Source organism: Labeo rohita, chromosome 20 (genome assembly GCF_022985175.1).
Source record: "Labeo rohita strain BAU-BD-2019 chromosome 20, IGBB_LRoh.1.0, whole genome shotgun sequence".
Lineage (NCBI taxonomy): Eukaryota > Metazoa > Chordata > Actinopteri > Cypriniformes > Cyprinidae > Labeo > Labeo rohita.
Window position 1 is genome coordinate 12,069,100 of NC_066888.1, and position 25,512 is coordinate 12,094,611.

The following is a 25,512-nucleotide window of genomic DNA, read 5'->3' on the forward strand; positions in this document are numbered from 1 at the left end:
AAAAAGTTACAATTGCGGGATATAAACGCTATTCTGAGGAAAAAAGTTACAAGTACACGATATAAATGCGCTATTCTGAGGAAAAAGTTACAATTGCGAGATATAAACGCGCTGTTCTGAGGAAAAAGTTACAAGTACACGATATAAATGCGCTATTCTGAGGAAAAAAGTTACAAGTACACGATATAAATGCGCTATTCTGAGGAAAAAGGTACAATTGCGCGATATAAACGCTATTCTGAGGAAAAAAGTTACAATTGCGGGATATAAACGCTATTCTGAGGAAAAAAGTTACAAGTACACGATATAAATGCGCTATTCTGAGGAAAAGGTACAATTGCGAGATATAAACGCGCTGTTCTGAGGAAAAAAGTTACAAGTACACGATATAAATGCGCTATTCTGAGTAAAAAAGTTACAGTTGCGAGATATAAATGCGCTATTCTGAGGAAAAAAGTTACAATTGCGGGATATAAACGCTATTCTGAGGAAAAAAGTTACAAGTACACGATATAAATGCGCTATTCTGAGGAAAAAGGTACAAACGCGCTGTTCTGAGGAAAAAAGTTACAATTGCGAGATATAAACGCGCTATTCTGAGGAAAAAAGTTACAATTGCGAGATATAAACGCTATTCTGAGGAAAAAAGTTACAATTGCGGGATATAAACGTGCTATTCTGAGGAAAAACATTACAATTGCGAGATATAAACGCACTATTCTGAGGAAAAACGCTACAATTGCGAGATATAAACACGCTATTCTGAGGAAAAAAGTTACAATTGCACGATATAAACGCTATTCTGAGTAAAAAAGTTACAGTTGCGAGATATAAACGCGCTATTCTGAGGAAAAAAGTTACAATTGCGGGATATAAACGCTATTCTGAGGAAAAAGGTACAAACGCGCTGTTCTGAGGAAAAAAGTTACAAGTACACGATATAAATGCGCTATTCTGAGGAAAAAGGTACAATTGCGAGATATAAACGCGCTGTTCTGAGGAAAAAAGTTACAAGTACACGATATAAATGCGCTATTCTGAGGAAAAAAGTTACAAGTACACGATATAAATGCACTATTCTGAGGAAAAAGTTACAATTGCGGGATATAAACGCTATTCTGAGGAAAAAAGTTACAAGTACACGATATAAAGGCGCTATTCTGAGGAAAAAGGTACAATTGCGAGATATAAACGCTATTCTGAGGAAAAAAGTTACAAGTACACGATATAAATGCGCTATTCTGAGGAAAAAGGTACAATTGCGAGATATAAACGCGCTGTTCTGAGGAAAAAAGTTACAAGTACACGATATAAATGCGCTATTCTGAGGAAAAAAGTTACAAGTACACGATATAAATGCGCTATTCTGAGGAAAAAGTTACAATTGCGGGATATAAACGCTATTCTGAGGAAAAAAGTTACAAGTACACGATATAAATGCGCTATTCTGAGGAAAAAGTTACAATTGCGAGATATAAACGCGCTGTTCTGAGGAAAAAAGTTACAAGTACACGATATAAATGCGCTATTCTGAGGAAAAAAGTTACAAGTACACGATATAAATGCGCTATTCTGAGGAAAAAGGTACAATTGCGCGATATAAACGCTATTCTGAGGAAAAAAGTTACAATTGCGGGATATAAACGCTATTCTGAGGAAAAAAGTTACAAGTACACGATATAAATGCGCTATTCTGAGGAAAAAGGTACAATTGCGAGATATAAACGCGCTGTTCTGAGGAAAAAAGTTACAAGTACACGATATAAATGCGCTATTCTGAGGAAAAAAGTTACAATTGCACGATATAAATGCGCTATTCTGAGGAAAAAGGTACAATTGCACGATATAAACGCTATTCTGAGGAAAAAAGTTACAATTGCGAGATATAAACGCACTGTTCTGAGGAAAAAAGTTACAATTGCGAGACATAAACGCGCTATTCTGAGGAAAAAAGTTACAATTGCAAGATATAAACGCGCTGTTCTGAGGAAAAAAGTTACAATTGCAAGACATAAAGCGCTATTCTGAGGAAAAAAGTTACAATTGTAACAATTGTTTTTTGAGTTTTGTTTGTCATTGTGCTATATTGTGCAGTCATTAAATGTTTAAAAACAGTTTGCCTTTTATTTTTATTCATTTATTTATGTACTTTACTGTGCAAAATTTGGGGTTAATTTAGAATAGATGCTTTTAAATTGATCAAAAGTGACAGTAAAGACATTTATAATGTTACAAAAGTTTTCTATTTTAAACAAATGCTGTTCTTTTGAACTTTCTATTTGTCAGTGAATCCTTAAAAAATTGTCAGGGTTTCCACAAAAAATATTAAGCAGCACACACATTTTCAACGTTAATAAAAATAATAAATGTTTCTTGAGCACCAAATCAGCATCTTAGAATGATTTCTGAAGGATCATGTGACACTGAAGATTGTAATGCCGAAAATTCAGCTTCAATCACAGCAGTAAAGTACATTTTAAAATATATTCAAATAGATAACAGTTACTTTAAATTGTAATACTACTTCTCAATGTTACTGATTTTACTGTATTTTCAATCAAATAAATGTAGCTCTGGTGAGCTTAAGAGACACTTTAAAAAAATCTTTTGAATGATAAAAAATTTAAATAGTGTTTTATGGTTAGTGTTTTTCTTTTTATTTTATTAGTTTTATGTCTGAATGCTATTATATATGTACACTGCTATTCAAAAGTTTGGGATCAGTAAGATTTGTAAGGTTTTTTTTTTTTTTTTAAGAATTCTCTTATGCTCATCAAGGCTGCATATATATATATATATATATATATATATACACATACTTGATTAAAAAAAGAAAAATAAACAGTAATATTATGAAATATTACTACAGTTTAAAATAATGGTTTTCTATTTTAATGTTTTAAAATATCATTTATTTCTGTGATGCAAAGCTGAATTTTCAGCATCATTACTCCAGTCTTCAGTGTCACATGATCTTTCAGAAAATCATTCTAATATACTGATTTATTATCAATATTGGAAACAGTTGTACTGCTTAATATTTTGCAAATATTTTATAAATACTCTGTGATTCTTTTTTTCAGGATTCTTTGAATTAAAAAGTTTAAAAAGAGTAGCATTTATTCAAATCTTTTAATATCTTTTAATTCAAATCTTTTAATTCTTAAATCTTTTCTAACAATATAAGTCTTTGCTATCACTTTTTATCAATTTAACACATCCACACAACAAAATATGCATCACTGATAATAAATCAGTATATTAGAATGATTTTCTGAAGGATCATGTGACCCTGAAGACTGGAGTAATGATGCTGAAAATTCAGCTTTGCATCACAGAAATAAATAATATTTTAATATATTCACATACATAACAGCTATTTTACATTGAAATAATATTTTATGTCCTGGATTCATGATCAAATAAATGCAGCCTTGATGAACATGAGAAACTTCTTTTAAAAACATTAAAAATCTTACTTATCCTAAACTTTTGAATTGCAGTGTACATAACATTGTAGGAGTGCATATGTCATAATGTCAGTATACGTAAGGTCATATATAATTGTAATGCTGATAAAATGTGCCACAGGTAATGTGTAGAAAATCAAGACCCTTGCTGTCCCAATTAGATAATATGCTTTCATAGGGAGTGGAATGAAACAGCAGCCTTGATTTTAAAATGATGTGTCTCTGTGAAGTCTGGGATAACCTATGATCCTGTAACCTTTATGTCCAGGCCGGTCACCCGTTTCAGCAGCGCTGTGCTCAGTCTGCATACTCAAACGGGAAGCCCCGAAGTGAAGCGCCCGTGTTCCTGCTCTTCCTGGACTGTGTGTGGCAGATCCTGCGGCAGTTCCCCTGCTCCTTCCAGTTCAACGAGAACTTCCTGATCATGCTTTTCGAGCACACTTATGCCTCACAGTTCGGCACTTTCCTTGGAAACAGCGTGGGAGAGAGGTTAGCGTTCTCCCCTCTATCAACGTTCTGTCATGACCTCCATTTACAGATTCTCACATACTATCTCATTTCCTGTATTACATCACATACAACCTTGTAAAAACATTTTGTTTTTACCATATTGGATAAATCTCTTACTAGCCAGCACAGATCACAAACACCACACTTATTTTATCACTCTGAAGGTAGCTTCTGTCGGTGTGGCGGCTAAGTCTCCAAAGTGTGGATTTGGAGGGCCATAGTTTACACTTGCACTTGCACGTAAAACTCTGTGTTACACATGAAGGTTGGCATGTTGTAATTCCATCCGTATGGAAAAATACATTCAGGAGCAGAAGGTCACGACCCCTTCAGTCAACACTCCTGCGTCAGTAGAGGTCAACTTGTAGCTGGCCGTGACCCCTTTGTGTTTGCTTCTTATTCTGAGCAGGATGTTTTGGTACATGTATTGTGAAATGGTTTTCCGCTTGTTGCTTAAATGTGTATCACATTTCAAAATGTCCAGTTTTGGTACAGACATTTACCGACAATGAATAGTGTGTAGTGTGTGACGTCATAAATCTGATCTTTAGACCCAAAAGGAGAGGTTTCATTCTGGTTTAACATTTGTGAGTGCATTTTTTTTCAATGAATTTAAAAAATAAAAGTTCCTTATTGGCACTGACGTTTCTGTTTAAGAACCTTTAACATCCAAGTAAACTTTATGTTGTATAAAAAGTTCTTTATAGTGAAAAAAGGTTCTTTAAATTGTTCTTCAGTAGAAGAAAAACTCTTTTGGAATCTTTATTTTAAATAATGTAGCTTGTGATATATGATACAGAAACTTAAAAGAATTGTAAGGTTAGAATGTTTCTGAATGTTAAGGTTTAGTAAACTTAAAGGCTTTCTAACTGCTTATTGCTACATAATGAATGTTGACGGCTGAATGTGTCTGGCTCCTCATAGCATAAACTTTACTGTAAAGTCTGGGTGTAAATGTAAACTTTGTACTTTCTGTGTAATGTTTCAGGGTGAAGCTGCAGCTGTCTCAGAAAACTGTTTCTTTGTGGTCGTGGGTGAACAGACCTCAGGAGATGGAGCGATTTCTTAACCCGCTGTACGAGCCCAATAACTTGGTCATCTGGCCATCTGTGGCTCCTCAGAGCCTCCTTCTGTGGGAGGGTGAGCACCATCACATCTCCCACATTCCTCTCATTTTTTGATTTCTTCCAGCACCCACTGTGAACATGACATCATCATAAAAATGGTGCATGTTTGCCCAGTTAAACTACAGGGGGCAGTCACGTGTTGTTTGGTGCTTTAACTTTATTTTTGCAGTGCCACTTCAGATGTGTGAGATGTTTGAAGAATGTGTGGATTGTGAGATCAGTATGTCACCATTCTTCCATGACATACTATAAGTGCACCTCTAGATATAATGTGCATTATGTGAGTCACTTACTTTAGCATTGTGTTTAACAAACTTCGAGTCGGATTTCCATCTAAATAACTATAATTCTCCTGCTGTAATGAAAATAATATATGTATAGTAACCAGCTATATGGTTATTTTTGGACAATATACACTACCAGTCAAACGTTTTTGAACAGTAAGATTTTTAATGTTTTTTTTTTTTTTTTTTTTTAATAAGTCTCGTATGTTCATCAAGCCTGCGTTTATTTAATCCAAAGTACAGCAAAAACAGTGAGATTTTTGAAATATTTTTGCTATTTAAAATAACTTTTTGAATATATTTCTATTTGAATATATTTGTAAAATGTAATGTATTCCTGTGATTTCAAAGCTGAATTTTTAGCATTATTACTCCAGTCACGTGATCCTTCAGAAATCATTTTAATATTTTGATTTAAAAAAAAAAAAAAACATTAATTATTATTATTATTATTATGTTGAAAACAACTGAGTAGAATTTTTTTCATGTTTCTTTGATGAATATAAAGTTCAGAAGAAGAGCATTTACCTGAAATAGAAATCTTTGTAACATTATAAATGTTTTAATCATCACTTTTGATCAATTTAAAGCATTGATAAAAAGAAATGGTATAGCGTATAATATTATAAGAGCTTTTATTTCAAATAAATGCTGATCTTTGGATCTTTCTGTTCATCAAAGAATCCTGAAAAAAAAACAAAAAAAACTTGACTGTTTTAAATATTAATAAAAACAATTCTTGAGCAGCTAATCAGTATATTAGAATGATTTCCTGAAGGATCATGTGACATTGAAGACTGGAGTAATGATGCTGAAAATGTAGCTTTGATCACAGGAATAAATTACATTTTAAAATATATTTAAATAGAAAGGAGTTATTTTAAATACTAAAAATATATCACAGTATTACTGCTTTTGCCGTATTTTGGATCAAATAAATGCAGGCTTGGTGAGCAGAAGAGACTTCTTTAAATCATTACAAAATCTTACTGTTCAAAAACTTTTGACTGGTAGTGTATATTTTTTTAATTTTTAAAATTATATTAAAATGTAAAATAATACTTTTTTAATAATTACATATAAAATGTCATAATTTCATAATACAATATTTAAATGAATTATTTACATTTTTAAAGAACACACCTATAGTCTGCTGCAAATTTGTTGTAGTTTTTCTATATGATAGAGATATTGGTTTTCAGGACACAGATTAGACAAAGATGAAATGAGCTAAATTAAAAAAAATAAAGTTAATATTACTGTAAATATAATAATCCATTTAGCTCTAATAACCTTATAACCACTTCAAGAAAACTTATCTTCCTCATCATGTTTAAAATATTATTAAGAGGATAGCTCACCCAAAAATGGAAATTCTGTCATTATTTACTCACCATCATGTCGTTCCAAACCCATAAAACCTTTGTTCATCTTCAGAACACAAATTAAGATCTTACAAACACAAATTAAGATGTTAATTTGAGTTCTGAAGATGAACAAAGGTCTTACGGTTTGGAATGACATAAGGGTGAGCAATTAATGACAGAATTTTCTTTTTTGGGTGAAAATCTGAGAGCTTTTTGACTCTGCATAGACAGCAACACAACTGACATGTTCAAGGCCCAGAAAGGTAGTAAGGACATTGTTAAAATAGTCCATGTGAAATCAGTGTTTCAACCTTAGTTTTATGAAGCTTCGAGAATACTTTGTGTGCAAAGAAAACAAAAACAAGACTTTATTCAACAATTTCTTCTCTTCCGTGTCAGTGTTTGACACGCGTTCATGAGAGTACCACAACATGTGCGTGTGGTGCTGCTGACGCAGGAGCCAGCATTCAGACGTAGAACATCCATCTTCCTTAGTTCATTGTCTGTATATTCTGGTTCAAACAAGTAGGGCTGGGCAAAAAATTGCAAGTCATCCTCTCTGTCGAAATCTTTAGACATGCTTATAATGAATGTTTTATGTACATTGTGCACCGAGACTGACACAGAAAAAAAGAAATTGTTGAATAAAGTCATTATTTTTAATGTAATTGTAATAAATGACAGAATTTTAAACCTCTTCAAGCATTAAAGAAGCAACTCTGAGACTTCAGTATCAGTTTGTTTTAAACCTTTCACCAGATACAGATTAACGTCACATGGAATTCACAAGTGTGACAATGTTTTAACCCCGATGACCTCTGTGCCATTCATTTTTTTAGTCCTCATCTCTGGAGCCTGTCGTGCCTCTATTTTAGAGGTGCAGTGAAAGAGACTCTTTCAGGAAAAGCAGCCAAGCAGACATTGAGTTTAATGCCGTGGGGGTTCACTTTCAGTCACATGAGCAGTTCTCAAACAACTCACAGATATGTTTAGAACTTTCATATACACTACCAGTCAAACATGTGGATATTAGTGTACCCACCAAAAGAGCTGCACTGAACAGTCTTATATTATAGATAGATATAGGCCTTTGTCTAGATTAAAGTTTATTAACTCATATTTAAGAAAACTCCATGTTTGTTGGGTATTTTTGCTGCTTTTCTTTCACTATCAGGTCCAGCCCATTACAAACAAGCAAGCAAGCTAACAAATAAATAAAATATATTTATATGTATTAGATTTTATATAAATAATCTAAAACATGAAGACACATTATGTAATAATTTATCATTTAAATAATTTAATAATAAGCATTTAATAATTAGTAAATCATGTTTTAGTTTAAGTTAATTATCCAGAAGTTTAGTGAACATTGCGCTCTGAATGTCAGGCTTGTGTGTATAGCGAAGGCAGTCCTCATGCCAGTATGAATGGAAGTAACACATGCTAGTCTATGTGTGATTAAATGAAAGTACCCTGGTGGTTTGAACGAAACTATTTGAGTTTTCTGTTTGTGGGTTATAATATGAATGCATCCTTTTTCAATTTTTACTTTCTTAGAAGTCATTTTTGTAGATATGTGAAAGAACTGTTCAGTTTATTTTTGGCAAGGAGATGTATTGCTAATACAGTACACGTTGGCTGTATTAACATGGTATCTCAGGCCGTCCACGATGTAGGAGTTTCTTTCTTCATCAGAACAGATTTGGAGAAATTAAGCATTACGTCACTTGCTCACCAGTGGATCCTCTGTAGTGAATGGGTACCATCAGAATGAGAGTCCAAACAGCTGATGAAAACATTATAATAATCCACAAGTAATCCACATGACTCCAGTCCATCAATTATCGATTCTGTAACTGTAAGAGTTTATTTGCAAAACAGATTACTCCAATTTTATTTATTTTCAGAAATCATATTTTTTTTTATTGTGCATTCCAAGTAATATCAATCAAACTGCAGTTTGTAAGTAATAATAACTTAAACAAATACAGGTAACTTACAAAATTAAAGTATGAAAGTATGTTTTATATATATATATTATATATATATATATATATATATATATATATATATATTAAAAGTTTGTTTTATAGCAAAAGCAGAGAACTCCAACAGTTGTTTTTTGGCAAAAGCAGATAACTCCACATTTCAAGTTTCAGAGTTACAAAAAAAAAAAAAAAAACTTGTTTTATCCTTGAAATCTCATCTCATCAGCTGACAATGTAGATGCCTGACAGGCTTTGTTGTTGTGATCATAGGCTGCATAGATGTGATTACACGCAATACAGGAAGCAGCTTTTCCCTCTAAAGTTTTAGCTTTTGATTTCCTTTTACGCCCCAAAGAAAATATCACAGGTTCATCAAATTCGTCGAAATTATCCATCCCCGATCACTTTTAGTCAGCTGACGTAGAACTGCACAAATAATCAAATGTCTAATCGTGATTACAATTACAGATGCCAAAATAATGTAATCATTCAAAGGCACAATTACAAAAACATTTTTTTTCCTCATTGTTTTAGCTTTTACATTTTTACTTTTTATATATTTAAAGAAGAAACTGTATAAAAATGTGGAATGCAGTTGCTTCCAAAAATGATATAAAGCTATTCAAAACATCATTAAATGTAAATCGTAATTAATAATCGCAATTACAGTTTCAAGGTAATAATCGACAATTATGATTTTTGTTATAATCGTGCAGCCCTACTTTGACGAAACCCCTCTCATCTAGCCGTCTTTTCAAAGCGACTGGCAGCCTTGTCACCTGACCTGAATACAGCGTGCTGATTTGCTAAAATGGATTTATCAGCTTCTGTTCACAAAAAACAGGGGCTCTTGTCGGCTTCTGCAGTAAAACGTGGACCTGCGATGCCTTGAAAGTAGACAATACCGGCTTTTTTGACACATCGTGTTTAGGGTTCAAATCACGTTATGTGTGGAGAATAATGCACGGCACTCAGTTCTTTTTTTTTTTTTTTTTTTTTTTTTTTTTTAAGTGGCGTTTATTGTTTTTTGCAAATAAACTCTATAATTCATAATAAAGCTTCTTCCAGTGAAAAAGTCTTTATTCCCCGGTTGCCCTCTCACATAAAAATCCACCAACATATTTGCTGACAACTATTTTGGATTTTTTTTTAGTTGTAAATGATCTATGCAGATTTCTTTCCTGATTCAGATGTGACAAAATTTTCACTGGAAAAAGCAATAATATGGATAGAAGAAAAACAGCTGTTATCAGCTGTTTGAACTCTTATTCTGACGGCACCCATTCACTCCAAAAGTTCCATTAACGAGCAAGTAATGAAATACTAAATTTCTCCAAATCGGATGAAGACACAAACTCGTCTACATCTTGTATGGCCTGAGGGTGAGTAAATTAAGCAAATTTTCATTTTTCTTTATTCCTTTAAGTGTCAAGAGAAATAGCTAATCAAATGTTAATTTCACGGTTGGATGAGTATTGACCACTGCACTCTGCTAACGTCATTACAAAATGTCAGCTTTACGCATGTTAAGAAATATGAGAGTGGTGATTGTGTGGGGATATTTAAGGTTTCCTTATTTGTATCCTTAAGGTACAGCGGGGCGATCAATGCGGCTGTTTCACATCTGTTTTTTTTCCTGCTTGTGTATCCCAGGCATAGCAGAAACAATCATTAATCAGTGACACAGGATGATGTCATTGCATCATATAACATGTTCTTTTCTCTGCAGGGGTGTTTCTTCGCTGGAATCGCTCCACTAAGTGTTTAGATGAGGCTTATCAGGAGATGGTCCATATTATAGAATACAACAAGGAGCTACAGAACAAAGTGAACAGCCTGCGCAGACAGCTGGCCCAGCTCGAGACGGAGGACAACCCACTGCAGACACCGTAGGACGTCAGCAGAATGGTACACTTCTGATTTGCCATCTCTGTCTTACTGAAATCTCACACACATGTATTTACACTCCTCTGATCGTACTCTTTCTTTCCAACTACATTGATCAACTTTTTTCACATTAACATATTACATTGGTCTCCAATGGATTGTACTCTCTGTGGCCACTAGATCTGCTGCTCTATTAATATATCATTGTAGTTTTCTTCCTTAAACACTATGCCGCACTTGCCCTTATTACGGCGTGTTTCATGTAAAACACTTTAAACTGATTAGCAGGTTATGATATGGATGTCATTTCACTAGAGATTGTACACTGGTGTTTTAGTTTACATATTCTCAAAGAAAAGGGACTGCTGATGTGCCATTTTTTTTTTCTTCATTTTAAGTCCTGTGCCATCATGAAGTGCAATAAAAAATACAATTATAAAATAAAAGGGAAGATATTTGACTATTAGATGCTGGAAATGTAATTTGAATATAACGTGGTTTACATAGTCTTACATGATCCCTAACTCCTTCCAAAGAGACACTGACCACATGATTAAAGAGATGGTTTATCCAAAAATGAATATTTGTTGAGAGTTTACTCACCCTCAGGCCATCCAAGATGTAGATGAGTTTGTTTGTTTTTTTCATCAGAACAGATTTGGAGAAATTTAGCATTATATTACTTGCTCACCAATGGATCTGCAGTGAATGGGTGCTATTATTTTGATATTTTTATCAGCTGTTTGGACTCTCATTCTGATGGCATCCATTCACCGAGTCTAAGAGACTCAGCAGATCTGCATTTTTGGTTGAATGTTTTCTTTAAGAAAATGCCAAAAGTGGCACTATTTTCTTTGCAAATCCTTTGTGCACGGGTAATATTCATATTTGTATAGAGTAAAAGTATTTAGTATATAATTTAAAAATACAGATTTTTGTTAGAGATGTGGTGAATGTCAAAATAATGTGTCATAAATTTCCATCCATGACCTTCAAAATTTTTACATAACTTTTTTTTGTGAATATAAAGATCTTTATTAGGACACACATAGCAGTTGTTTAGGAACATGTAAAAATAAAGCCCACTGGGATTATTACAGTTTCCGTTCTGCACAAAAACATTTCACTGCCTCCAGGTCTCCATGAGTGACATGAGCACGGCCATGTAGACTGTAGGTGTTTCCTGCAAATCATTTCACATATCATTTATGCAAATAAATCAAGATATTCACTACCAGTCAAAAGTTTTTGAACGGCAAGATTTTTAATATTTCTGCCCACCAAGCCTGGATTTATTTGATCCGAAGTATAGCAAAAACAATAACATTTTGAAATATTTTACTGTTTAAAATAACTAAAATGTAATTTATTCCTGTGATTTCAAAGCTGAATTTTTAGCATCATTACTTCAGTTACATGATCCTTCAGAAATCATGCTAATATTCTGATTTGCTGCTCAGAAACATTTATTATTATTAGCATATTGAAAACATCTGAGTGGAATTTTTTCAGGTTTCTTTGATGAACAGAAAGAACAGCATTTATCTGAAATAGAAAACTATTGTAACATAAATGTCTTTATCATCACTTTTGATCAATTTAAAGTATCCTTGCTTAAAAAAGGTATTCATTTCTATAATTTCTTTCCTACAAAAAAAACAAATTAGAAAATGATACTGACTATAATGTCACAAAATCTTTTTATATTAGATAAATGCTGATCTTTGTATCTTTCTATTGATCAAAGAATCCTGAAAAAAATGTACTCGACTGTTTTAAATATTGATAATAATGATAATGTTTCTTGAGTAAAGTAAATCAATATTAGAATGATTTCTGAAGAATCATGCGATGAAAATTTAGCTTTAATCATAGGAATAAATTACATTTTAAAATATATTCAAAAAATCTGAAAAAGTTTGGTGAGCAGAAGAGACTTCTTTAAAAAACGTTAAAAATCTTACTGTTCAAAAACTTTTGACTGGTAGTGTACACACTCAATGTGCTGTTAAAGTTTTTTGGGTCCATTTGTTTCATAAATATGTGAATATTTAAATCTGTTGCGTAGTGACTCCTGTAGCCCATATCGGTAATTTTAATATTCCACTGGGTTCTCGCCATCAAATATAGATGTGTTTTACTTTAAAGTAGGTTTTAATGCTGGGTATAGACGGTCAGTTGTTGTTTTTGTTTTTTATGCACATTTTTTTTTATTATTTCACTGGCACCTCAGTAGCATCAACTGACATGCATCAAGATTTAATACAAAATTGTCTGTACAGTATCTTGCTTTACAAAGTATCATATTGATCAAACTGAAGTATGTTGTGTTCTGTGGGCATTAAAAGATTGTTTAATGTACATCTGGGTGTGGTTTTTTTTTTTTTCATATTTAAATTGACCACCTGTTAGCATCTCAGTTCCAAAACAATAAATAGTAATAAAATATGCGTTACCGGTAGTCAGACTTGTCTTAGCAGCATGACCGATAAAGTCTAGTTACCATTGAGAAAAAGGAAACAATAGTATGTACATTTAAAACTAAATATACAGCACATATAAAATATCTTATAGACTACAGAATGTAGTTTTTAATTATAATATACATATTAATTGTGAAAATATACATTTTTTTTAAATCCTTTTGCTGAACTGTCAGACAATTGGGTTAACAGCAATCCTGTTTTATATTGTACGTGCTTATGTTGGCTGTGTAAAACACCCTATCTCTTGTCACAAAAACATATGGTTGCTTTCCTCGCTCATTATCTGGAGCTTGCAGGATTTCCTGGGGGATGGGCTTAAGACAGACACACGTATACAGTACAGTGTATACGTGTGCTCGAGTTTCAGATGCACCCGATAAAGGCCCTCTTGTGCTGTGCAGATGCTGATTTCTTTGCTATGTCTGGAAATAATGTATGTATCTAACAGACACAAAGACAACACTTGTTATTCTCACAGAGACGGTAGAAGACCTGAAGTAACCTTCGGGCAAACACTTCACGTAAGACCTAAAAGTGCATGTCACTTTGAGTTACTCATTCACTATTTGTTATGTCGGAGATTTGTCATTCCTCCGTGACCTGCACACATCAGGCATCCTTCCTATTGATCGATTAGATTGAAAAGCCTCATAAATACACCTAAAGTGATGGGACTGAGGTTTTAAGAGATTTTCAGGGTAAAGATCAATTGAGTTGAGCGTATATGGCCTTGAAGCATCAAAGGAAGGCTCAATCATATTGATGGTGTGTGGCTGGCAGACCAGAACCTGTAATAGCCCTAACTTGCCATTCATGTGTTGGCAGAAAATAAAATAAAAAAGACTGTTCCTCTTTTGTTTTGGTTTCCAGCTGCAGTCAGACTATTTTCTTTCTTTCTAAAGATGCAAATCAGGCTTTTTAGCGGTGTTCACACATTAAGATAATTAACAATGTTTAACAGTGCTTTGTACTTCATTGTTTTTATTCTCAAGATTTTTTTCTTTGCTGAAATGCTTCTAAATCAGGGCTCAACAATTATGAGAAAGATTCGGGTAAGTTTTGTTGTCAATACACCTCACGTTTGTTGATCATGTATATGTGCTTTTAAACCAATATAAATTTAGATTTTTTTTTTTATATAAATACTTTATTTATTTATATATGAATATAAGAAATAAAAAATAAATGGAAATTAATAAATTTAAATTATAAATAGACAAAAATGTATGTAAGAAAAAGTGCAATAATTAGAGCTGTCAAATGATTATTCGCAATAATCGCATCCAAAATAAGTTTTTGTTTACATATGTGTGTATACTGTGTATATTTATCTATATATAAATACACACACAGTATATATATTAAAAATATTTACATGCATATATTTATATTCATGTAATTGATATATATATATATATATATATTTTTTTTTTTTTTTTTAAAAATATATACATGCATGTGTGTGTTTTTATATATACACATAATAAATATACACAATACACATATTATGTAAACAAAAACTTATTATGTGTGTATATTTATCTATATATAAATACACACACTGTATATATTAAACATATTTACATGCATATAGTTATATTCATGTAATTGATATATATATATATATATATATATATATATAAAAATATATATATAAAAATATATTTTTCTTAAATATATACATGCATGTGTGTGTTTTTATATATACACATAATAAATATACACAATACACATTATGTAAACAAAAACTTATTTTGGACAGATTAATCGTTTGACAGCACTAGAAATAATGTAAAAAAAAATGCAATAAGTTATTACAGAAATAAGTAGTCACTTTTTTTTAATCAACATCAAGATTTTAGGTTAAATTGTAAATAATAAGCTAAACTGTAAACCTTTGTGTAACTGGTCTCAATTTCTTTTTATGGTTTCACCATTTTAACGATATTTTCTTTTCTAATTTTCTTTTACTTCTTTAAAGTTTACATTTTATTTTTATTAATATGGTGACATGAATTTAAAAAATCTCAAAGCCAAAGCTACTACCGCTACTAAGTAGTAGAAGTTACTACAAGTTGTAGTAATAATGTTAACTATAATGATTATTCTAAAGGTAATTCAGTGTTGGCTAAAATGGTTTAAAAATAAAATTTGGACTAAATTTTGTGGTAGAAAACACTAAAAAAGCACATTTTCCTCATTAGGTGATTTATCATAAGCGTATGGGTCAGACTTCTGGTTCAATAATGAGAAGTAAACGGTAAAACTGTTAGCACTACAAACCAGTGTGTGTTCAATATATTGATTATATATTAAAATATTATGGTAAAACACACCAATTTGCAATATTAAGCAGGAAAACGAGCTGTTTTGTACAGATAAAAATAAGCGGACGCAAATGAGACCGGAAGCCTGACCCATAAAATTTACAAATGGCCGCGCCAGTTCTTTACGGGAAGAAAAAGGTGGATAGAAACAAGAAATTTGCTCTCCCACAGTTTACTATGAGCTTCCCGTCTCTCACTTTCACACTTTCAACCCCCAAACGTCCCTCTGACTGCATTCGTTGTGAGATGGGGGTTGAACATGTGCAGCCCTGAAAAGACCCCTCAGTCGTCATGTTTCAATTCTACAGACGTCAGGGGGAGGGCGTGGCCAGGACCTCACCTCCAGCGCCGGCCAATCAGAGCGCAGCCGGCTTCTCTTGAAAGCCTCTTGGGCTGCGGATATAAAACCTCCGCGGCGGGCTGATGCAATACTGGAAGATAGTGAATGAAGCATCAGTAAGGGAAAACCAGCTAAAGCAAGCTGCTCATCTCGCCCAGAAAAACACGTTTTCTGCCTAATCTCTGAATCGTATTCTAGTAAATAGGTAAGTGAATTCATTTACTGAAATCGATTCCGTTTTGCTTTTAAGACTGATTTCAGTTAGAGCCTTATCTGAACGCTGGCTTCCCATGGCCTTGACTGGAACGATAAAAAAATGCATGATGGCTTATTTTTCACTTCCACTTTTTTTTAACCTCATCGCTTTTTATTCTACAGCATTATGCTAAAAATCTATGCGATTTTAGGCCTATAAAGAATCTCAAGGCGTGGACATCTTATATGCATCTTCCTCATTTTGTCACCTTCCCGAAAACGCAAGACTTCCCTTTAAGTGTTTCCTGTCAATCCTGACAACGTGACTCTTATTTTAAGATGTTCATAGGGTGTAACGTTAGTCGTAGTGAACACGTCGGTCTGCTCACGTTCTTCACATAGCCGCTATTCTGCCAGCAGAAGTCAAGACTGCACATGAGTTCAGCCCCTGTACCCCTGGGTTTAATAATTTGTCATTTTAAAACGAGGTTATCAGTTATTTTAACGAGGTTATAGAACTAATTATAGCGCTAACTGGGCAAGAATGTTACAGCGATTTGTTTAGCAACAGACAACCAATCATGAACTCCCTCAGTGCTTATCTCATTAAATATTCATGAGCTTTCAAGTGTAGAAAACGGATTAAAATGTACACTAGCGGCAAGAGTGACTGTATGTTTTTTGCTTTATTATGTGAATATTTAAAGCGACCACAGAGTCTACATGGCCATAGATGACCAAGCATTTATTAAAGCCGTCCCCCCGCTCATGGGGTGCTGTATTAGCCTACTAAAAATGCAATAAAGAACGTTAATGCGGAGTTTACAGATGTACAGTGTGAAATCTCGAAACGTGTCTACCAAGGATTAATTACTAAGTGTGAACATTAAACAAGACATCACAGCATTACGCCCTACTGAGAAAAAGCCTTTTAAAACTTGCCTAAACTGATCCAATATTCCCAGAAGTCTGGGTGACCTTTCAGTTCAAGATCAACCGGTTGATAGCAAGGCTCGGATTGTGTGTTAGAGTATTGTGAAGCAAAAAACAGGGGACCCGAACAGAACACTCCGCACAGACTTGGCACAATAAAGTCTTTGGAGGTCCAACTAAAGGATGTGTTGGGCATCTTGCCACCGTTCTCGGTTCACGGGGCTCGCGTGGTGATTGGCTGACGTCGAAGGCAGGGCAGTATAAATACGCTCAAATGACGTTTCTTCGTTCTTTTCGTGCTTTTACATTTGCAAGGTAAAGAATTCGTCGATGACAGGCTAGAAATTTATTTCTTTTTCGGTTTACTGTACTAATTTAAAATAAGGATAGAGCTTTGGAGCGCCTTGCGTTAGGTTTAGTTCGTTTAAGTTTGTTTACCTGGTATAATTTATGTGCGTCTCCGTTTTGAGCTTCATGTGACCACGTTTGAAATAGCACTGATTCAAGAAGCATATGTTTGATCTTTGACTCGAAATGTTAATCCGGAAACAGCACGAGCTTTTATATTTAGATGTCCAATATCTTCCAACCTGTGTGACTTGCTTCTGAGGACCAGAAAAGGAGATGTTAGGCAGAATGACAAACAGCAGAAGCGAATGCTGACTGAGGCTGTCATTATGCCTGATATTTCTTTTGTTCCTCAGCAGAAAGAAGTTCATACAGGTTTGATTATGTAAATGATGAGTGAATGATGACAATGCACATTTCGTTCTTTTGCTTAGAATGTATTAGGCTCTGATAATGAGTGATGTCTCAATGCCTGTCCACCCTTGTTTTGCAGGTAACTGAGTATGCCAGTCGTCAGAGCCCTTAGTAAGGTGGCAAAGCAGGCCCTGCTGGCCCCTGCGTGTGGATGTCAGCCTCTGACGGTGGCGATACGCAACATCAGCTTTTCTCCGCGTCAGGTCACCTCTGGATCTGATGCCAGCAGCTTTCATTCGGTGTCCTTCTCTGAAACGGACCACCCCAAAGTTCTCATCACTGGTATGAAAAACGTCAGGCTTTATTTAAACAAAGGTTGAGACTTGTTACACTCATGACACTGGTTTTAGCACATTTTTCAGAAGGGTGGATCCTGACTCCCCTACTGAGTTTTCTGCATGATATTTGATCATTTTTTTCTCTCTCTCTCTCTGTTAGGTGGCCTTGGGCAATTAGGGGTTGGGCTTGCTAAACTGTTAAGGTATGCACATTACAGTACATATATATTGTGTGTACTTACAAATGTAATGTTTTACATATAAAATGTATATAACAAAATTATCCCTCTTGTTTCATAGGAAACGATTTGGAAAAAACAACGTGATCCTCTCAGATATCAGGAAACCACCAAGCAACGTTTTTCACAGTGGTATGTCTTTTGTTCATCTTAGATGAAAGGCTATGATTCTTAATATAAGACCATGAACCACAAAACCAGTCATAAGTAGCACGGGTATATTTGTAGCAATAGACAATACACTGTATGGGTGAAAATTATTTTTCTTTTACGCCAAAAATCATTAGGATATGAAGTAAAGATCATGTTCCATGAAGATATTTTGTAAATTTTCTACCATAAGAATATCAAAACATGCTTTTTGATTGGTAATATGCATTGCTAAGAACTTCATTTGGACAACTTTCTCAGCCAAATATTGTCCTATCCTAACAAACATGCATCAATGGAAAGCTTATTTATTCAGCTTTCAGATAATGTATAAAAATAAATAAATAAATAAATAAATATATATATATATATATATATATATATATATATATATATATATATATATTATTATTATTTTTTTTTTTTTTTTTTTATTATTATTTATTTATTTATTTTTTTTATTTATTTATTTTTTTTTTTTAGCAAATTAACCCTTATGACTGGTTTTGCGGTCCAGGGTCACATACATTATTTAATAAGAGAAATATGTGCCATTACAGATACCATATCTGTTTAAACAGGTGTTTGCCAGATGTAGTCTACAGAGTCATTTGTTATGGATAATTTGTAATTTCCATATGTTGAGGTAATTTAAATGTCTAAAGAAATGCTAATTACCTTTATTATGGTGGTTAATGACCTGTTTTGTAAAATGTCTTATAAACTAATTACCTTGATTTAGCATTCATGTGAACGTGTTCATTTCCACCATACATTTTAGTAGTTTTTCTAAACCGTTTTTAGTAGTTTAACATCTTTAATATTCAGAAATATGTTCAAGCTACAGTAGAGAGCTACAAGGATTAAACGAGTACAGACATGTCGATTACACTTACATTTTTTCTTAACCACTTTCACACAGGCCCTTTCATCTACTCTGACATTCTGGACTACAAGAACTTGCGAGAGATTGTAGTAAACAACAGAATCACCTGGTTGGTGCATTACAGTGCTCTTCTAAGTGCCGTCGGGGAGGCAAATGTGCCACTGGCACGAGCGGTCAACATCACAGGTACGACCTCAGAAAACTTTAACAGAGTGCAATCATGGTTAATAGCCATTTAGAAAGTAATCTGTTTTTTAATAACTTTAATGAGTGTTTAAACGTTTACTTTGTATATCTATCAAAGAGCAAATTGAAAGTTTATTGCTCTAGTGCCTCTTTTATTTTAATTTTTAATTGTGAGACTAAATAGAAATTACTAAATTAATTCTAAATCTATTTTTCCTGTAGGACTACACAACATCCTAGACATTGCAGCAGAACACGGGCTTCGGCTTTTCGTGCCCAGCACCATTGGTGCCTTCGGACCAACTTCACCTCGAAATCCCACTCCTGACCTCTGTGTGCAGAGACCACGCACTATATACGGCGTCTCTAAAGTCCATGCGGAGCTCATGGGGGAGGTAAGACACCAGTCACCCTTATTTTATTAAATGCAAAAAGTATTCCACCTCTTTGCCAAATATCAATGTTTACCCACAATCCTCTTCTCCAGTACTACCACCACCGATACGGCCTTGACTTCCGCTGTCTTCGGTACCCTGGCATCATCTCGGCAGACTCGCAGCCTGGCGGTGGCACGACAGGTACGGTGCACTCTGCTCCATCTGTGTTTTTTGGCACATGACCTTGCTCACGTACATAAGCGAGGTTATGCAACTGGCACATTCTCAGAAAGGGGGTGTTGCATATTTTTAGATATGCTGATCGCCTGCACCAATGCCAGCCTGCCGTGTGAACCACACCTCCGACTGCCTAAAGTCACATGTGAAAACCTGAAAAGTATTTCGACAGCTGTTGCTGTCAGACTGTTGCATGAGGCTGCTGACCAAAAAAAAAATATCTCTGTTGGCTTTTCCAGACTACGCCGTGCAGATTTTCCACGATGCAGTCAAGACGGGAAAGTTTGAATGCAACCTGAAACCAGACACACGGTTGCCCATGATGTACATCGATGACTGTTTGCGGGCCACGCTGGAAGTGATGGAGGCGCCGGCGGAAACGCTCAGTATGCGCACGTACAACATCAATGCCATGAGCTTTACTCCAGAGGAGCTTGCAAATGAGGTCCAGAAACAGCTGCCTGATCTTCAGGTTTCATATGAGATTGACTCTGTACGACAGGCTATAGGTATGATCTAAAACATCTTCACTTCACATTTTGGTGAATATAAATGACGACAATGGTACAAAAATGGTTGTTTTTTTTGTCTACGTAGCTGACAGTTGGCCCATGAACTTTGATGACAGCAACGCTCGAACTGACTGGGGCTGGAAGCACGACTATGATCTGCCAGAGTTGGTCCAAACGATGCTCAACTTCATTGGCTCAGATACCCGCGTCGCCCAAGCCAACTGAGTCCACTCATGAACACTGAAAATATGTACATTTCATAAAGATTATAAGTGATGCAGAAGAGAGCTCCATGGTCTGTAAATAGTCATTCCCTGTTCTCTTTTGTCTCATCTGTATATTCTTTTGTGACTAGCACAGACTATATGTATAATTGCAGGTTATACAAAGAGGTCAAGTCTCTTTTTAGGACAGGGTGGAAAACCATCAGGTGTTTTCAAAGCTAAATGAAAAGGAGTGGACCTGACATGATCCTCTTGTGCTTTGCATTTAGAGAAAAAGGATCACAAAGCAAATAAAACCAAAAATGAATGTTGCAGATCCTAAAACTTAGCTTCCTAAATTCAACTCTTTGTTTTTTTTGTTTTTTTTTTCTTCTATTTAAGAGAAATAATATTCTGTACCTATGTAGAAGAATATAATATATGAGGGGAAAAGGCTGATGGCCGAGTTCAGGAGTAACAGGAATTGTTACAGCAGCTTCAGCCCATTCTAAAATAAACAAAGTGGGACTCAGATCTACAGGGAAAGTGAGGGTCGGCATGATAAATTACGTTATCATATCCCTCCTGGTTGCTTTTCCTCTCTTGTGCACTCTATTTATTCAGACCAGTCACAAATGAAATGCAAGATTTGGTCTTGCTTTAAATGTTTGCTGCATACTTTACTTTAATGAGGTCACTTTTTGTTAAATGCAGTTTACATATCTTGCATTTGCCCATAAATGTTTTCCCACAGGGAATATATTATCCCATATGAAAGGGAGAGTGGGAAACAAGTTTAAATTATTTTTTAGTTTATTAGTTAAGCTTTGAATCCACATCTTTTGTTCATTTGATTACAAAATTTGTGTCAATAAAGCTTTTTTTATCTTTAACATTTTGCATCGTCTTTCATTTGAAGTCATGTGAGTTCAATATACTTTTTATAAGTGAGATTCATTTTCTTTGTATTTATCAGCGCTTGTTAAATAGTACCTGCCACCTGTTTTTAAACGTTTGTGGGAAATACAATCACCGTTTTCATGGCAATCTCTCGCAGCCATGACTGCACAAGTGCATTAATGCACGTTCACATTGCGTCGTCTTGATCAAAGCGATTAGTGCATAATGCACTGACCTAAAACTATAATCTCCCTAAGTTATCACTGAAGCATTTCTTTGTTGTTTTCCTTATCCGCAGCTATGTCTTGGCATGTTTTGATTGGAGCCGTGCCACATAAACATTGTAGTGGCATTAGACTGAGTCTCTTTTTTATGAAGATTTCAAATGTACACTTTGAAAGCTGGTTACATAACACTTGTTTGTACAGTATATCCAGTAACAAAAGATTTGTCATTCTTTCATAAAGTAGGGTTGTAATATGAGCAGCAGTTATCTGATCAATTGGTTATGTAAGTACTTGGCAACGCAGACTAACTGTAGGTTGCGAGACACTTTCCAGGTTTGCTCGAATGATTAGATTAACTAAATCTTCTCATGTCTTTTTAAAGTTTTCTGTTCGTCTCTAGCTCGAATACCGCTGAACAGAAAAAAAGAGTTTCGATAGTGTGGCTTTTGTGGTGAAGTGCTTGGCAAAGGAGCCTCTGCCACCTGTAATGTGAGTCGACAGTTTCATCTGTCAGCAGTTCTTCCAAATGAATTTCAAGTATAATGATGTGATCTGTGAGCACAAATAGTGTTGTTTGTCTTTACTGTTGCTCAATGGGAGCAATGGTGTGACACAAAAATGTCCCCACACAGGTTTACAGTTGAAGTGATTCATTTTCTTCAAAACGCTAAAAATATATAACTTTAAGTGACCGAAACAGGTTTAATTTCCGTCTGTGTTTGAATCTTTTGTTTAGTAACTTCGTTGCAAAATCACTAATGTGTTTATACTTCCATCATTTCATAACACTCCGTCCTTTCGTAAGTTCATCATTTCATGACGTGTTTGTAGAATGTAGAGACCGTGGCACATCACAATGTCTGGAATCCTCACTGGTATGAGGCATGCATTAAAACAAACACTGACCTTGACTTGACCACCAAAGATGACACCAAACTGTGGTGAAATGTGAGAAAATGTGCTGTTGGTACGTGGTACATGACAGGGCCGTCTCCTCTGAGAAGGCAAGGGAGGCAGTGTCTTTTCTTAAAACAGAGGGTAATAGAGGGTTTGCACTTACGTCACAATTTGGTCAGTTACCCGGATACGTGTATTTGCAATACTGGGATGTGAACAACAGCATGGATTGCACAGTTAATGTACTACTGAATATGTTGTTCTGCTAATTTATACTGTCTAAACCATGGGGAAAAAACATGTGGAAGCTGCTAAATCAAATACAGAAGGACTTAGTAAGCAGGATATATATACAGTTTTTTACAAGATGGTGCCATTTTTTCAGATTTGGCCAATAAATCAAATACTCACTTTATTTCTGTTTTCTGCTTCTGCGTATTATAGAGCCAGTTGGATAAATAATGCAGCTATAACTGTGTGGCTGTGTTGATATGGATGTCAGAGTGTGGTTTGTATGTGTGCCATAAAAAATGTGTGTGCTTGTAATATTTTTAAGAGAAAAAATACTGCAAATCACAAATCCAACCACTGTGTGCACCAGCGCAGTTTTGCTGACACCTAATTAGGAAAATCTGGTACTGCACCCAAACAACGCCTTCCTGAAAGCTCATTCTTTGAGATATCAACCTCAAATTTGGAACACAATTTGTTTAGATTTATGGTTTTAATTTTATAGCAAGTTTAGAGTTCAATGGGTTTCATAAAATATATATTTTATATAAGATATTTAAAGATATATAAAGTATTTTCATAAATTTAAACTCTGTGGGAGTTTTTAGTGAGTAATCAGCTTGGTGAAATTTAAAGTAAATCTCCGTGTCTGTGACCAGTATTTACGGAGCTTTGATGACTGATGATCTGAAAAATTAAAAATAGTTCAAAGTTAACTATTAAAAAGAATAGCTGAACATCAGTTCACAAATAAGATATATTGTTTAAATTGTTACTGCCTTGAGTTATTATTTTGGAATAAATGTAAAATGCTTAAAAAAAAAAACTAACTTGATGAGATTCATACATGACTTTAATAAATACAATATTGATAACACTGTTAATGTAAAAATATAATAATATATGTGTAGGTAGATTTATTATCTACCATAATGATATGTTATGACAATATATTATCTATTTTTTTCATTGGCTGTTTGCAAGTTTAAATTTTGTCCTTGTTTGTATTTAAAGGAGTTTTTATGTATACCTGTAATCTTTTAGCCCTGATAAAGGCCTGTGTGCTGAAACACATTGGCAAAATTAAATTATTTTTAACTTCAATCTTTTGTTTGCTCTGACTCCTTGACGTCACAAGTGTTGCTGGTGGTCTAAAAATAACGGTTCTTTTTTCCCACACACCTTGTTGATCGTGTTAAGTTGCACCAGAACAATTACACAACGTGTTGGTAGATTAAAGGGTTCGTTCGTTCGTTGACCCTGCATAGACAGCAACGCAACTGACACATTCAAGGCCCAAAAAGGTAGTAAGGACATGATAAAATAGTTCATGTGACATCAGTGGTTCAACCATAATTTTAGAAAGCTACAAGAATACTTTTTGTGCATAAAATAAATAAATAAATAAATAAATTTGAATATAATTGAATAAATACTTTATTACTTTATTTAAATACTTAAATAGTTTATTCAACTTTTTCTTCTTTTCCGGGTTAGTGTGCACAAAAAGCATTCTCGTAGCTTTATAACATTATGGTTAAACCACTGATGTCACATGGACTATTTTAACAATGTCCAAACTACATTTCTGGGCCTCGGAACATTTCAGTTGCATTGCTGAGGGTCAGAAAGCTCTCGGATTTCATCAAAAATATCTGTGTTCTGAAGATGAACGAAGGTCTTACATGTTTGGAACAACATGGTGAGTAATTAATGACAGAATTAAAATTTTTGGGTGAACTATCCCATAAAGAAAAACTTTAAAAAAAAAAAAAGTGTTCACACTTACACGTTTTTCTGGTTTTATTCAAGTAATATATAGAAATACAACCAATTGTGTGTCAGTTCTGGGATAAAACAAGTGATTAGCTCTTCAAAACTTTAAAACAATTAAATGTAAGACTTTTTTTCAGGCAGTTTTGTGGACATGGGTTTGTACTGTAAAACCTGCCCAACATCTACCCCATATAAGTGGAGAGAACAATCTATATAAATGTCATGCAGACATTACATAACACATTTGTGTGCCCACTCACGTGACAGCATAACCTCCTCCCATTCGTGATACTCTTGCCCCAATTCAGGAATCTCCTGCTGAGTTTCCTAGAACTGAGCAATAAAGTTCAAATGTCTGATGGAGGCAGAGTGCTTCCTGTTAAGGTGTGTCACGTTGTATAAGCATTCATTGTGTGAACACACCTCTCCACGAACACACCTTCCACCAATCCCAGAGGCAGGAGTGTGTCAACACGCTGCGTGAATATTGAGTATCAGAGCTGGCAGTCTGTCTGCGTTGAGTGAAGGTCGGTGTATAAACAAGCCCGGTCAGTTTTTTAAAGTGGAAAGTGCCAAAAAATGCTGTGTTGCAGCTGTCTCACAGTTACTTGTTGCTATGGAAACGCATAGCAATCATCCTCAACAACCATAAAAGGACTTCCATACTGTGGTCTTTCTGAATGGAAAAGACCCTTTACGTGAATGCAAAAATAAATGTTCTTTATTGGCATTGA

The 25,512-nt window shown here is 34.5% G+C and overlaps 2 protein-coding genes across 4 annotated transcripts in view; both read left to right on the plus strand.

Moving 5' to 3' along the window:
- The window catches only part of mtmr9 (myotubularin related protein 9), a 28,151-nt gene extending 15,346 nt beyond the window's left edge, over positions 1 to 12,805 (plus strand). For both annotated transcript variants that reach the window (XM_051138324.1, XM_051138326.1), the window contains 3 exons: positions 3,739 to 3,959; positions 4,969 to 5,120; positions 10,479 to 12,805. In XM_051138324.1, the coding sequence (XP_050994281.1) occupies positions 3,739 to 3,959; positions 4,969 to 5,120; positions 10,479 to 10,642 (537 nt within the window). In that variant the 3' untranslated portion in view covers positions 10,643 to 12,805. The remainder of the gene's footprint in view (positions 1 to 3,738; positions 3,960 to 4,968; positions 5,121 to 10,478) is intronic.
- A 3,022-nt stretch (positions 12,806 to 15,827) lies between these two features.
- tdh (L-threonine dehydrogenase) lies at positions 15,828 to 21,640 on the plus strand. 2 transcript variants are annotated; one of them, XM_051139119.1, is made up of 9 exons: positions 15,828 to 15,994; positions 17,759 to 17,961; positions 18,118 to 18,160; positions 18,258 to 18,328; positions 19,269 to 19,418; positions 19,641 to 19,813; positions 19,906 to 19,996; positions 20,272 to 20,541; positions 20,630 to 21,640. In XM_051139119.1, exons 2-9 carry the CDS (start codon positions 17,769 to 17,771, stop codon positions 20,767 to 20,769), a joined length of 1,131 nt encoding a protein of 376 aa, XP_050995076.1. In that variant the 5' UTR covers positions 15,828 to 15,994; positions 17,759 to 17,768; the 3' UTR covers positions 20,770 to 21,640. The 2 variants fall into 2 exon arrangements, with proteins under 2 accessions (XP_050995076.1, XP_050995077.1); XM_051139120.1 differs by lacking the exon at positions 15,828 to 15,994 and adding an exon at positions 17,214 to 17,232.
- The last annotated feature ends 3,872 nt before the right edge of the window (positions 21,641 to 25,512 follow it).